The 14,966-nt window shown below is 34.0% G+C and overlaps 3 protein-coding genes across 3 annotated transcripts; 1 reads left to right on the forward strand and 2 right to left on the reverse strand.

Annotated features, from left to right (window-relative positions):
- Positions 1 to 395: 395 nt before the first annotated feature.
- Positions 396 to 3,044, reverse strand: LOC140797038 (uncharacterized). Its single transcript, XM_073150310.1, has 3 exons — positions 2,693 to 3,044; positions 2,516 to 2,539; positions 396 to 1,027 (listed from the first exon to the last, which is right to left on the reverse strand). The coding sequence occupies exons 1-3, from the start codon at positions 2,883 to 2,885 to the stop codon at positions 711 to 713; spliced, it is 534 nt and encodes a 177-aa protein (XP_073006411.1). The 5' UTR covers positions 2,886 to 3,044; the 3' UTR covers positions 396 to 710.
- Positions 3,045 to 5,488: 2,444 nt separating this feature from the next.
- On the reverse strand, positions 5,489 to 8,822 carry LOC140796959 (actin-depolymerizing factor 11-like). Its single transcript, XM_073150182.1, has 3 exons — positions 8,664 to 8,822; positions 6,517 to 6,782; positions 5,489 to 5,860 (listed from the first exon to the last, which is right to left on the reverse strand). Exons 1-3 carry the CDS (start codon positions 8,682 to 8,684, stop codon positions 5,710 to 5,712), a joined length of 438 nt encoding a protein of 145 aa, XP_073006283.1. The 5' UTR covers positions 8,685 to 8,822; the 3' UTR covers positions 5,489 to 5,709.
- A 2,972-nt stretch (positions 8,823 to 11,794) lies between these two features.
- LOC140796521 (dihydroceramide fatty acyl 2-hydroxylase FAH1-like) lies at positions 11,795 to 14,464 on the forward strand. The gene is made up of 7 exons (XM_073149566.1): positions 11,795 to 11,871; positions 12,676 to 12,745; positions 13,059 to 13,151; positions 13,240 to 13,436; positions 13,548 to 13,653; positions 13,937 to 14,083; positions 14,166 to 14,464. The coding sequence occupies exons 2-7, from the start codon at positions 12,695 to 12,697 to the stop codon at positions 14,283 to 14,285; spliced, it is 714 nt and encodes a 237-aa protein (XP_073005667.1). The 5' UTR covers positions 11,795 to 11,871; positions 12,676 to 12,694; the 3' UTR covers positions 14,286 to 14,464.
- Positions 14,465 to 14,966: the final 502 nt, after the last annotated feature.

The raw sequence follows: 14,966 nt of genomic DNA on the forward strand, positions 1-14,966 counted from the left end.
TAAATTGCCTTCTCTGTTATATTATTTCTCACAAACCTTTTAGGGTCGGAAAAGTACCTGATAGTGGTATAGAATCATTACCAATTAACAAGTATCTTTGTTTTCTTTGAAGTATCATATTTACCTTTAAAATATTTGGACTATCATATTATGTCACTGAAAAGCTAAAAAGTATTAGGTTGTCTAACAAAAAATATCAGTACAAATTTACAAGATAATTACTTTACAGGAGAAAAATATTTGTACAAATATTTGGACTATTTCATAAATGATTATCCTTCCGCATCACGATGCTATTAAAACCACGATAATAAAAACCGATGTGCGTACTTTTAGCTGCACATATGCCTGTAAACAGAAAGTATAAGACTAATCCTTTTTAAGCACTCAAAGCATACGATTTGAAATTATTTCATTCCAGTAGTAGGGAGAGTTATCCCCCTCAAATAATCATCCTAATGTATAACTAGAAGTACGACCATTGGCTACAAAATCAAAGGCATAGAGGCAAGCTTGCTTGTTAAATGAAGAACAGTGCTATTTTTTACATAAAAAGGCAAAACGATCTCCAATTTGTGATGCTCAACCACTTCTTTCTCAATAATCTAGCCTCTTGGAGGGGTGATCATGTGAGACACCGGATTCCTTGAGTAAGATATGGCAAATTTTATATTCCATGAATCAAGTATGCCTGGCACAAGATAGAGTTTTCACTGAGATTTTACATTTGCTGGCTTCCATCCTCGTTGCCGAGCCCTTAGTTCCCACATGGCAGTAAGTTTCTTCTGTTCTAGCAATGCAACCTCAGCTCTTTCCCTTGCTTCTTCACAAGTATTCATTCCTGAATTACACTTGTCAGCCTCCTTTTGATACTGTGATGCTAGCTTTTTGGCCTCAAGTACTGTCACATCAGCGTGCTGCTGAGCTTCCATTGCCTCCTCTTCTCTCAGCTTCAGTTCTTCGGCAAGAAGGTCCGTAAAATTCTTATCCATTTCTTCACTAACCTCAGGGTCATGTTTTGTGCAATCTGCAAGAAAGAATTTGGGCTTAGCACTGTCATCTAAGGAGCATAAGTGGACAAGCGTATCAAATATTGATGGAAGGAAATTTACTTCAGTGGATTTTCATGGAAACACTTCAAAAGCTAAGAGGGGCATTGCTTTAATGTTACTGGAGGCACTTGAATGGAATTGATATGCATGTAAAAATAAACCTGGAACTACCACAAATAACTTTGGGGAAATAATTGATCAGCTTTTTGGCATTGGTATTTGGTTGGACATGCATTAAGAATAAAGTTTTATGATAACAAGATTTAATAAAATTATAGTAATCAGTGAAGGAAGAATATATTTGAGGCAATCCAGGTACTCGTCAACATTACAAAAATGAATCTCACCAGAAACTATCTGATACCATGCAGTTCTAGTACTCTTGCTACCTTCCAATTGGAATATCCAAAACATTTGACCAATAATGTTGGAAACAACCTGATAAAAACCATTCTTCAAAAAGAAAAGAAAGATATTTTAACGATTATGCTAATGAAATTTTCAGCATTCAAAGAGGATGTTGTCCAACATTTATAAAATGTCCTTCCTAAATATGCTAAGTACAACCAGACTCATGTTCAGACTCATTTTCAGGCCCAGCCTTCTCTCCTTTCTACCACACTCCTATCTATAGATAAGATCAGTAGGTGGCCAGATGCATCCAAAGGAAGGTTCCCACTGTAAGGCAAATTGCATGCCATTCTCAATTACAATACTCCTGCTACATCTACAACCAACAATAACTCCATAACAACTAGGGGCTAGATCAATTTGAAGGACACAAAGTCGAAAAGTGACTAATAACTTCTATTCCCATTTGACAAGGACAGAACCACCTAGTGAAAAAAGAACCTTATCAATTTAACAGGGCCAATTTATTGAAGAAGAGATAAGCTGACAAATCTATCAATCTAAACAATCTCAGGCTCTCAAATAAGTATACATGAACAAGTTTCAATCAAACAACAGAGAGGGTATAATGTGTGTTAGTAAGGTCTTTCATTACAATCTGACAAGGACAAATTGATATCTAATGAAAAAAAAATTTCAGCACATCGTTATATATACTTTCATCCAGTTGTGAGGGATGTCAACATTGGCAATTCTACATAAACTTTCCTTGACGATATTTGTTATAGAAGTACCAAATTACCAGGATGACTACAGAACAACTATAATATCCTCTTTATTCCTTTTCTCTTGTTTTCTTTCCTTTTTTCTTTTTGCATGCAAAAGAGTTGACGTTTTGATTCCAACCACCTATCACACTAAAGTTGTAGGCTTTGAAGCAATACAATATCATTATTTTGTCACGTCTACATGAGGTCATAGAAAAGTAACTAATTGCGCTCTCATTGACAGGGATTCGGTAAATCCTTACTCAATGCAGTAAATCCCAAAATGACAGGGATTAGTTTCCCCAAAATTGGAAAATTTGAAAGAGTAGTCGCTAAGAAAATTACCTATGAGTGAGAGATTGTTCAGCTCTGCAAAAATAAACAAGAGAGAAGAGAGAGAGAGGGTGAGATCTAGAGTCAGTTCACTGTAAGAAGATACCAAATCAAGAGAAGGCATGAGAAGCGCGATAGGATCGGATCTCGGATCTCGAGAAGCGATCCGATCTCGGATCTCGAGAATACCTTGGGGGAGAGAGAGGAGGGATTGGGAGGAGCAGTCGCAGGAGCAAGGAGGGCAGGCGGAGGAGCGGAGGAGGGCTTCCGCTACGTGCCAGTAGAGAGGAGGCCCCACTATGTACGCCGCAAGGCCCAGCCCCATCACCACCACTATCGCCCTCACCACCCTAGGGCTTAACGAAGACGAACCCATCGCCATTTGTTAAGCTAATAAGCTTCCCTCTCACTCTCACTCTCTCTCTCTCTCTCACGCGGTTTTAAAGTGAGAAGGGAGTGAAGTAACGCCGCCGTAACGGAGATCTGATCACCTTTTTCGGTAGCTTTGAATTGTTCTGTGATTTCTCTGTATAAATAGCCCTCAACATTTCATTATTTATGCGTATATTACCACTTTTATGAATTATTTTCATAGACTACTATTAGCCCATAGGCTAATCAAACTAAACATCGAGTTACTCTTATATTACATAAGTTGGACATTTACGCTAATCCTCCTCTTAAATTTGTGCTGCAGTGCCAAAATTTTCAGAACAATTTTGCTAAACTATTTTGCAACTTTTCGTCACATCAAGTTTACACACAAGACTAATAGTATATATATATATATATATATATATATCACTAAATATTAGAATAGCCTTATTCCAAAAATGAAAGATTGAGGATACAACTAAACAATAATTAAGTGAATAATTAAAAAACAATTTTTTTTAAAATTTTGCGTAAATAACCAAAACATTTTATTTTTATTTTTTTTGCATAAAACGCACCCTTCAATCCTTAACACTATGATGATAAGAGTTAAAAACTCAAAAGAAACAAAGAAATAACAAATATAATTTACTCTCTTAACAAAACCAATTTATTGTACATATGAACAAATAAACTTGTTTATTCTCCACCCTCTACAACGCCGTCACTGCACATATAAAATTAGCTAAATCAACAAGCAGCAGTACCAAATCCTCAAACATTGTCGGGTGCCTCCTTCTTCAGATGAGTTGGAGGCGAGGAATCCACCGCGCCCGGCGGAGGCAGCGGCGCGCCGTAGACCTGCGAGCCGACGCCGGTGCGCGCGTCCTCCCTCCCCTTCGCCCTCCCGAGGAAGTAGCACCCGAAGCCGAGCAAGACGGCGAAGAGGATTAGCGGCAAGGAGATGACGATTACGAAACCCATCTCTGGTTGTCTTATTAGTACTACTCACAGCAAATGGGGGTCAGAAGTTTGGAGAGGAAAGGAAGTTAGATATCTATAGACCCAATTGGGAAGAGAGAGAGAGATGGGTTTTGATGTGCAAAACGGAGGATATAAATAGAGGATGAGAGGGGGACCATTTATATGAGGTGTAGAAGGATCTTATTATGTCCACGAAGATGCTAAGCTCTATTTGACCGTTGGCTAACGGTCGAATTTGTTCAGTCTATCGTTATTTGCCACACGCTTAATCACTTCTTTGCAGCAGCTGCTTCCATTATTTTTCTTCGGAAAATTATCGAATTTAAAGATATTCATTAGACATGTGTTTTTTAACATATTTAAATATACTCGTCAGATTTCAGATATATATTTTTATCATATTATTGTCATTATGTTAAATGCATTAGAAAGCTTATTCGGTTCTCTATAATTTTATCTCTGACAATTATTTTTAAATTTAATTTATAATTTAATTAATATGATGAAAAAAATTAAGATTTTTAATTTAAATATAACTATAAAGAAATATAATGACACAACAAAATTATAGGGCCTAAAATAAATTTAGGCCTAACTTAGAAGAGGGCAAAATATAATCTCTCTTTTTTCTATATGAAAAAAGGGCATATTTGAATAGCCAAAATTTTCATAAGAATTTGTGAGAATTTTTCTCTCTGAAGACAAATCCAGAGAGAGAATATTTTCTATGTTGGTGTTTAGAACTTTGCGTCGTAACTCATAAATAATATCAATTCTAAAATAAATATTCTTCTTTATTATTTTTAAAATAAAATTTTTATTTTAAAAATAAATATTATTCTATTCACTTGTATTCTTAAATTAGAGTATAATAATTATCTTTATGGTAATATAAAGTAAAGAAAAGATGAAAAAGATGTGTTTTATTTTTTATAAAATTACTGTAAAATAGAACAGTAGTATAAGTATTAAGAATAAATTAGTAATTGAGTTTATGTGTGACGTAAGATATAATTTTAATAAATAATATTTGTATTCTATAATGAGGTTATTATAATATTTAACTATCATTCTAGAATAAGTTATATTTCTGAATTGAAAAAAAAATTCATTTCTGAACTAAATATGAGCTTAGACTTCACTCTCTTCTCTCTCCTTTCTCCTATCTCCTCTCTTTGGCCCATCTCTCCCTCTCCTCTCTCTCCTCTTTTGCCCCATCTCTCCCTCTCCCTTCCCTGTCCACCATTGTCTTCTCTCTTCCTCTAAGACATGATTAAACCACAATAAAGACACAATATAGTGTGAAATGAGCACAGAACCCAAACTAAAGAAAGTAAAAGTTTCTCTCATTATTACCTTTCACTCCCTTGCTCCCAGGACTTGGGAGAGAGCTTGCGTTTCTCTCATTACATTCATCAATCTGCCCATAATCTAGTAAGCTCCATGCTCATATCAGTCCAATTAACGTTATGAAAACCTGGAAAACTTGCATAATCTTAGTAGGCAAATTAGGTTGCATATGTAAGAGAATGAAGAAGGCATCCTCAGGTGTTTTGTAGATCTATAGTTTAACATCTATACTCACAAACTGCAATGCAGCAGAAGTACAACCACATCAAAGACAAGTAACAGAATAGTAATCAGATAGTATATATAGCTAGTTTACAAGTTCATTTTGCACATAGATACCAATTTTCAGCAGCACTTCATTTATATATTCAAGCAGCACAACCAAGTTTTGTATCATTATTTAAGATCTGAAGATCATTTCACCACCACGCTCTCTATAGGGCCTGGTTGATTAACTCAATCTGATTCAGATTGCATGTCTTTTGGAAAGATTCAGTTTAATGCGCACGGTCCCTTAGAACCTCAATATCCAGTTCAGTTGGGTCTGTGGCCTGAATCTCATAGTGAATCCCATCCAGCTCTCGCCTGAATCGATCTTTGGAAGTAGCATACAGCATCTTAGCTCGGATCCGAGATACAGAAGGTGACCTTGCAGGAGATAAATTACATGGCATGATAAGGCAATTAAGAAATAAAAGGAAAAAAAAACAGAAGGCAACTAGAGCATGATCAAATTAGCAAGAACTACAGATGGCTAGTCTTACCAGGATAACAAACAGAGTGCTATTCATCAGATCCAACTAAAATATATATAGTTTTCTAGTCAAGCTATTATCTTGTCCTACCATGCTAATAATGAGCAATTTTTTGAAACATAATGTAAGACAAATAGAATTTATTTTTCAAGATAACTCCAGAAATTTGGCCACAACGTAATCATGCCATTTAGTACTGAAAAATCATAAACTGGACCCTTAGCTCCTTACTCGAGGCCTTTGAGGATTTGGCACATGTGAGGATGAGCAATCGACTGTCCTCATGTGAAAACATTGATCTACGGCACCAACACAAACAATATTTGTGATATTCCTTGTCTGGTATTTTCCAACCCGCCAAAATGAGCATAGGTTAGGTGCTATTGATGGAACATAGTAAACCCATCTTAAATATCAACAGTTTGGCAACCCACTACATCCTTTATCCATATTAAAGGTTTAAATCTATTATTAAGGTTTCATCTTGTAAGACTGCAGCAGAAAAGAAAAACCAATGTTGAATATAGAGTTCCAAATGAAAAACCTCACCAGGCAATGAAGAAAATCTTGCTTTTCTGACAGTTCTCCTCAGTAACAAAGTCAAAATCATAGATGGCATATCGACAATCATTTTCAGGGAGAGAAGCAATGAAATCATCATAGCTCTCAGCTGCACCTCCCGTCTTCTCCACAATAACTTCCTTTCCCTTTTCATCAATTTTGAAAACTACATAGCGATGTGTCTTCTTCCTTTGAAGCTCTAAAAATTTACCCTTACAGTCCTCAGCAACACCCATCCCAGAGGATGCATTTGACTGAAAGAAAGGAGGCATTGTCAAAACAGAGATTATCCAATTGATAACACCATTTAGTAAAATAAAAAAATAAAAAAATCTCTTGCAGAGGGACAAGACTCATTTCCAAAAGATGTCAGAACTAAAAAAATGACTAAATGATTTTCTATGTGATACTTTAATTCAGTTGAGTAGCGATCACATGTACATTAAGCTGACAGCCCAAGACAGGAATTCTCTGAGATAACAGAAGAATAAAAAATAGAAAGGGAAAAAGAACATCTTCATTCAAAAAGTAGTAAGCTGGTAAGGCAAGTTAATAAAATGACGGGGAGAATATGTCATTAATTTGCCAAAATAAGTTCTTTTATAACTATATGTTCCGTTCATATATAACCATATATAAAGAAACATGAATATTCAGATAAATGTGCTATTACCATCTCAGGATTTCTCAAGACTAATGCATAAAATATCAGGTGTTTCTAATTAAAACCTGTTCAATATAAAGTTACTTGAAGTAGCAAATTGCAAATTAAGACTTCAGAGATACTCATTCTTTCACAAGTGTGTTGGTTGGAGTTGTGTGAATGGCTGCAAAAAGCTTGTAACAGGTGGACTAAACTACTTAAGGTGGGTTATACTTTCATATATAGGTCCAATGAACATCACATCCCAGCTGATCTTCAAATTTAAAAATCAATTAAATGTCAGTCAGCTGTTCCATTGAAGTTGGTTGACTAACGAAATCCATGGTGTATAACAGAAAAAGTCACACGTAAACAATTGTATATGCTCTTCATTTGAAAAGAGTTTGTCATTCTTCGATTACCACAGAAGAATAGATGAACAATGACACAGTACAATCCTTATTTAAACAAATTCAAAGCTCCATAAGTAAACATGAGAATGGTACAAAAGGCTCCATATATTTAAAAAGAGGAGTTATGATTCAATGACACACACTATAAACATGTGAAGTATATCGAGAAAACCTTTGTTTAAATACAGCAAGACCATTAGATTCATATAAAGAGACAAGCAAAAATTGAAGAATTCGCTCCTAGTGGACACATACAGAGTGCAACATAGTAATAGGATAAGAACAAGATAAAGAGAAACAATGATAAAACAATAAATTGACACACGCATGTGAGATCAGAGAAGTAGAAAGCCCAAATTCTGGATAAGCTGGGGAAGAAATGAACTTTTCCTTCTTTACCTGAGACTTTGAAAACCAAAATGCATTAATCCTAAAGGTCCATAAAATTTGCAGTCGGGTTAAATTTTATATGTTCGAAGGCTTTGCAGGGAATCAGATTTCCCATCCCATGGTAAATTTAAACATCTTATTACAAATGTCGAATAACATTGAAGAGAGACGTGATAATCTTAATCTGCCCAACGTGAACCATCTTTTCGTTTTGAATCAGTTGGTGTGCATATAGATATATCTTACAGCTCAAATGCCACAGGTCAACTAACCGCTCTTGATACCGTAAACATCCAGCACTCAATGATTACACTCAACTCCCATTGACTTCATCAAATTATAATAAAAAACAGTAAAAATTTAAAGAAGACTCTAAATCGCTCCTCAGATGTGATATATCTAATTGACACCAAATTTTCGATAAAAATTTACATTTTAATCAACAATCTTGCGCTAGACGGACAGGAATTGGATTTCTGATAGCAACAAATGAGATCAAAAGATCCCAAACAAATACCTACAGAAAACTCCAAACATAAAACCCATTTCGTGCAGTAAATCTTCTCCATCTACTCACTAGAAATTCCAGTAACACAAATTCCGCCAGAACAAAATAGCCAAATCGAAATCAATAACCAACCCAAAATGAGATAACAACCCTAACCATCGAGGAGAGAAAGAAAACCTACAGAGGATCGAAGAAAAGCCATGCGAGCGACGAGATTGGAAGCGTAGATGGATCCTAAGAGCTTCGAAGAGTAAAGAGGAGAGAAAGGAGACGAGAAGAATAAAATTTAGAATTAAGAATATTTACACCGAAAGCGGAGATATAGAATAGTTCCCCCCTCTGTGAGACGTTTGATCTTAATCAAACAGCTGATGATGAATAATTCGTCGGGATAAAGTTGTCCGTGTGACTGGGACTAGCATAAAGTTGGCATCTCTCTTTAAGAAAAGAAAAGTAGGATATATCGCCATCTTGTTCATTATGTCAGCTATGATTGATTCTGGAATAAGTTTTAAGATAAAAATTCAAAAATAACTTCCGCGCATGGATATCTCCAAATTTATTCTTATTATGTCACAAAGTTATAATTACACTTATCTATAAAACTATTACTATTTTTATAGAGATAATTTTACATAGATCCTCTAAACTATTATTATTTTTTGTATCATATATATTCTCGGATCTAAATTTTTTTTCAATTTAAAGGCCCATATAATTACTCTTTTTCCATAGCTTAAGAGATATATATATATATATATAAATATTTTTAATTTAGGAGGAGCGTAATTAAAATATTTAGAGATCAGCAAAACAGTGATAGTTATAGGGTATAAGAAAAATTATTCTCCTGGTTAAATACACACCTTCATTTTTTTATATCCTAATAAACTTATGAACTAAAAAAAATATCTACATAAATCTCTTAGTTTAAGATATCTTTATCCTAAAAAAATTAATTTAAAGGTCAATGTAATAAAAATTATTTTTAAATAATGTATATAAAAAATAGTGATAGTTCGAGAGAAGTAAGTGCACTTAACCCTAAAAATTATTAGAATTTACGAGAGTCTGTATGTAAGTATATAAAATATTATATATAATTTTGTACGTTTTAATAAAGAATAAGTGTATTTTTATACAGGAATAGTAAGGGTTATTCTGATTAAGTACCTAAACAAATTTAGCAATACCTACTTCTCTCTCATTTTTCTTCTTCAATCAAATATTTTATATTTACCAATAATTATCATTTTGCTCTCTAAAAAATATTATTTCAATCAACTATCATTCTAATTATTCTCTTTTCTCAGTCTCATCCATTAAATTATTTTATTTCTTTATTCAAATATTTTATCTTTATTATTTTTATATCACATTAAATATAATTATTATACTTACTAATTTACATCTAAACGTAACTAAACTAACCTAGGATTTATATCACATCATATGCCACGTTAATATATGGCAAATTAATAAATAAATAGTGATTGATATAAGAACATGAAATTTCTGTATTATTATATCATGGTAATATTATAAACATATGAATTCATCTTTAATTCATGAAATTTCACTTCGTTTCTAATAAAATAAAATCTTTTTAATGCATTAAAGATGAATACTTTCATCTTTATAATAAAAAAATATATTTATTTATCTACTGCTATATCACCTATATATATATATATATATACTATAGTGGTACATATGTAACTTTAATCGAGCTCAGGTCACCCAAGTATGAAATAGTAATAGGTGGGCATAAGACAGACTTTTACCCGCCCAACCCGTTATGCTCGACATGCCCCTTGCCCTTGTGTGGGCTTATCAATGTGGGTGTCAAAATAAAAGAGCGGATCAAGCTAAACTCGGCTTGAGTTGAGCCAAGTTTAAGCTTTGTTTTTGTGCTCGATTTGAATTTTGAGTTAAGTCGAAGCTTAAATTAGCTTGCTCAAGCTTAGTTCAAATATAATATTTATTAGTATTATATATATTAAATAGTTCTTAGCTCGTTTTAAGGCTTGACAGGTTAGATTCGATCCAACTCGGCTTAAATAATAAGCTTAATTTGGCTTGAAAATAGCTTAGTTTTAAGCTTGGCTCAGTCTGCCTCACCTTAAATTTGGCTTAAAAATAGGTTTTATTCAGACTTGACTCGACTCGATTTGAGCTAAATGGAGACTATCTGAGACTCTTCACACCCCTGCTTGTTAGCATGTATACCATGTGAGCATACTATACGTAAATTGGCGTGTAATCTAAGCCCAAGGACAACAAAATTCTACAAATAGGACGAAAGAATCTAGAAAAAATGGCTAGTTTGGAGTTGAAAACACATCCTTTTAAACAATAATAAACAAGTAGTTTAGAGATGTAATTTGGTAATTTAATTTTAGTCTAGAAGCTATTTTAGAAGTCAATGAAATAGACTGTCGGAGAATTAAGGAAAAACTTAACCATTCCCGGTGAAAATTGGTGTATGTTTCTTATCAGTTTAGGGGGGACTATATAGTTTTTGACTAAACTAGCTCCATTTTGAATTTTATTCGTCTAATAGCTTATGCCTCAAAATTAATATTAAAATAAAATTATTTTACTATAATTAAAAAAATTTAAGTAAAAATATTAAAACAAAATTTTTATTAAGTACTAAAATGTTCGACGTCTTATGTTTTAAAAAAAAAATTAAAAATCTTAGAAGAGGTTTTTTTTTAACAAAAATTCTGAGCATAATTGGTTACGAGGAATGACTATTTCGCAACATATATTATAACTAAATGGATAATCAAGCATAACGCTATAATTTTTTTATATATATTTTATTTATATTTTTCTCATTTGATGTCTAATTAAGTTTCAATCAAAATTATTATATTTTATTTTTCATCCTTATAAAGATATATTATATCCAAAGTGGACTGTTGATTAGAAAGTTATGTCTCATGTGAGATGAGTAGTTCGAAATCTTAATAAGACGTTGAATACTTTAATATTTTTAATAATAATATTTTTAAATGTTTAGCATTTTATGTGTATTAAAGAGCTGAATTTTTCATGATTTTTTAAAATTAAAACATTGATATAATCAACATTTTATTTTTGAATGAGTAAAATGCTTAACATTTTAGTGTTTTGGTTAATACTATAGTGAAATAGATTACTTTTGTATTAAGTTCGGTGAAAGTGATATAAGATTATTGGTCAACCGTCAACAGGTTATTAATTAATTAATTAATTAACTAATAGTGTGAAGAATGAAAAAAAATACTGCTATATAAACCCTTATCTCTCTCTCCTCCCAGCGCTCTTTGCTCCAGAAGGAGAAAACTCGAGAGGCGAAGGCGTAAAGCTAGGGTTTCCAAGATCGCTTTCGCATCCTTCAGGTTCGTCCAGTTGGTGTTCTTTAGTTTCGATCACTTCGTTTCGTATGAAACTTTGGATTGCATCTCAAGTTGGTGATCTCTCGATCTGCCTTCTCCTTTTCTTACCTCCTAATCAATTTGTACTCTTAAGGTTTGATCTAGCTGTCGAGGATTCGAGTACTGGTTTGAGATCGAGTTGAGTTTTAGTGTCTGTCTCGTTTGTTTGTTTGCTATCTTCTTAAGCGTATCTCTAGTTTTTGTTGATGACGTTATATAATGGTAGATTTTATTATTGTTCGTTTGATTGGAAATTAAGATATCTGCAATGCTATTGTAATGGTTTAAAAGGTTTTTGGATCCCGTGTCTGAGTAGATAATAGGAACGGGACAAAATTTCTTGTAATGTTCTTTGTTTGAGTTTGATTGCAGATGATTTGCTGTGGTCCCCCCTCCCCCCTCTCCAATTTTGGTGCTGATGACAATATTTTATTTGGTTCCAGCATAAAGGCCCATGCAGCAGAACCATCTACTGCTGTGGGAATAATTTCAAATGCTCATTTGAGAGTTATTAGTGAGAAACCTTTGGAAATCACTACTAGAATCTTGGCATGTGCTATTTCCCATATGCGGATTTGTATAATATCTTCAGTTTATGTGTTATTATGATGGATGAAAACATGTCTGCAAGCTTGTGTGATATATTTTCTTTATTAACCCATAGCTATGGTTTTGTATGGTCCTCTTATCTTTGTGGTCAACTAAATATGAGATGCTCTTTATGCTGTATATATTAATGTATTCTTGCTTTACTTCCTCTATGCCCAGGAATTCTAGAAGTGAGGGTATGATCATGCAGGACTTCTCCGTGGATTTGGATAAGCCTCTTGTATTTCAGGTGCATTTCCTTTTTGTTTCTCTTTTCTCAAGGTAGTACTGCAGTTGTTCGACTCTCTTAATACCATATGAAAATTAAGTATCGACATAAAAACCGACAGCGGATATGTTCTGCATGAGAAACTAGAGATGTCGGTCCTTCAGGTGATTAAAACAAACCATCAAAGAAAATGCACTAAAGCCTGGCAAATTTATTGATTGTGATGTTTGTTGCAATTCATATATATGTTAATGCTCTGATCATTACAGTCTATTTTACATCAAGTATTTTCCCTTGTACATCAGTTGACCAGTCTATTTGTGATATTATTAAGGTAGGCCATCTTGGGGAACGTTATCAGGAATGGGTTCATCAGCCTATTGTTAGCAAGGAAGGCCCGCGTTTTTTTGCAAATGACTTCTTGGAGGTAGCATAACCTTGTCTGATCTGCAAATAGACAGCTCATGAGAGATTCTGGATATGATTAACTAATTCATTTAGCTTGAAAATTCCAGTTTCTAACACGTACTAAATGGTGGGCCATTCCAGTCATTTGGCTTCCAGTTGTCTGCTGGTGTCTAACCATGTCTGTTGGCATGGGCCATACAATTCCTGAAGTAACTGTAATGGTTGTGTTTGGAATATCATTATGGACACTGATTGAATATATTATACATCGGTTCCTTTTCCACATTGAAACTAGAAGCTACTGGTAGTTCACCTCTTCTCTTCAATCCTTTTTTAAGCTGAGTTCGATTCTTTTTACCCAATAATGTTGAAGTAACACATCTAGCTAAAAGACTTTGAACATCTTATGTGGCAGGGGAAATACAGCACATTATCTTCTTCATGGATGTCATCATAAGCACCCCATGGATGGACTTCGGCTGGTCTTTCCTCCAGTGCCCGCAGCAATTTTATGTATACTGGTACAGCTTCACCTCAGTTTAGCTGATAAGACTTGTGAGTGACAAGTTATGGATCAATGAGCTTGTTAACTTGCTACTAGTGAATAACTACATGCCTACTGGTGGATTTTATTAAATTGAAAGAAGGATGCACAACCACTTTTAGATCATTAGAATTTTGTTGCAAATATTATATGGATCTGTTTTTGGGGTGTTGTTTTATCTGTCCCTTGGATGACAAAACTGATAAATGTTTTACCTATTATTAGTGAGCTTCTAACTCTCTGTAACCATTTTTTCTAAGTTCTGGAATCTGGTTAAGCTCACGGCAACCCGATCCACCACTCCTGCTTTATTTGGAGGTGGCCTGTTGGGTTATGTGGTGTATGACTGCACTCACTACTACCTGCATCATGGACAACCATACAATAACTCAGCTAAGAGTCTCAAGGTGAGGATTTCACTTAGAAGCTCTCTAGTTCTTTCAAGATTTTTGCATATGGTTCTAACAGGTATTCGCTTTTGTACCTCAGAAGTATCATTTGAATCATCACTTCAGAATACAAAACAAAGGTTTTGGCATAACTTCATCACTTTGGGACATCGTATTTGGGACATTGCCCCACACTAAAACCTTGGGAAAATGCAGTTGACATCATCGAGATTTAAGCATGCCCTACAGACCCATCAATTCGTTATGAGCTTATTTTATTAATCAGAGAAAATTTCTAACCATCTATCTGCAAAAGAAAAGTTTAATTATGACGTAAATGTGCTGTCCTTTTTGTACGTAGGTTTTATATAAGTAGGTGTTCCATTTTAACTTTGATCATATCTCCAGTTTTTTCTGCTTTATACTTGCGCATGCAATTATGTGTTACTATGATGACTATTCTGTGGGTCGCATACTGGTGCCGAAATTACGAAGACAACTTATAATATACCAAAAAAACTACTGGGAATGGGCTTTGCCGTGGTCTTCTCTTTTATTAAATTACTTATGTCCTTTCTTGTACATGGATTAGATTTTATGCATAAAAAGTAGTCTGCAACTTGAATGCGATTTATGAGTTTCAAAATGATCTTTAGTTCGATAAAAGCGGACTTAGATTGCTTGTTTTATAAACCGGTCGCCCAATTGTGTTTCTTGTTCTGATTTTCCCCTATTGAGTTGATCGTACCTTCACTGTAGATTAATGAACTGATTGTTTTAAACCCATTCAAAAAATCTCTTATTTTCTTATGTAACCCTCTAAAACGCTGTTTTCGCATATGTTGTCTTTCAAGCTCCTAAAAAAACTATTTTAAACTCATTTTTCTTGTAAAATTGATCA

The sequence above is a fragment of the Typha latifolia genome, chromosome 10 (assembly GCF_019914945.1).
Source record: "Typha latifolia isolate L0001 chromosome 10, TyphaL0001v2, whole genome shotgun sequence".
Lineage (NCBI taxonomy): Eukaryota > Viridiplantae > Streptophyta > Magnoliopsida > Poales > Typhaceae > Typha > Typha latifolia.

Excerpts from the sequence above, each read along its gene's own strand:
- LOC140797038 (XM_073150310.1), bottom strand. The coding sequence starts at position 2,885 with ATGGCGATGGGTTCGTCTTCGTTAAGCCCTAGGGTGGTGAGGGCGATA. Across the intron at positions 2,540-2,692 it reads CCTCCTCTCTCTCCCCCAAG|AGCTGAACAATCTCTCACTC; the intron begins GTATTCTCGAGA and ends TTATTTTTGCAG. Across the intron at positions 1,028-2,515 it reads GAACAATCTCTCACTCATAG|ATTGCACAAAACATGACCCT; the intron begins GTAATTTTCTTA and ends TCTTTCTTGCAG.
- LOC140796959 (XM_073150182.1), bottom strand. The coding sequence starts at position 8,684 with ATGGCTTTTCTTCGATCCTCT. Across the intron at positions 6,783-8,663 it reads TGGCTTTTCTTCGATCCTCT|TCAAATGCATCCTCTGGGAT; the intron begins GTAGGTTTTCTT and ends CCTTTCTTTCAG. Across the intron at positions 5,861-6,516 it reads AAGATTTTCTTCATTGCCTG|GTCACCTTCTGTATCTCGGA; the intron begins GTGAGGTTTTTC and ends ATCTCCTGCAAG.
- LOC140796521 (XM_073149566.1), top strand. The coding sequence starts at position 12,695 with ATGATCATGCAGGACTTCTCCGTGGATTTGGATAAGCCTCTTGTATTT. Across the intron at positions 12,746-13,058 it reads ATAAGCCTCTTGTATTTCAG|GTAGGCCATCTTGGGGAACG; the intron begins GTGCATTTCCTT and ends GATATTATTAAG. Across the intron at positions 13,437-13,547 it reads ATTGAAACTAGAAGCTACTG|GGGAAATACAGCACATTATC; the intron begins GTAGTTCACCTC and ends CTTATGTGGCAG.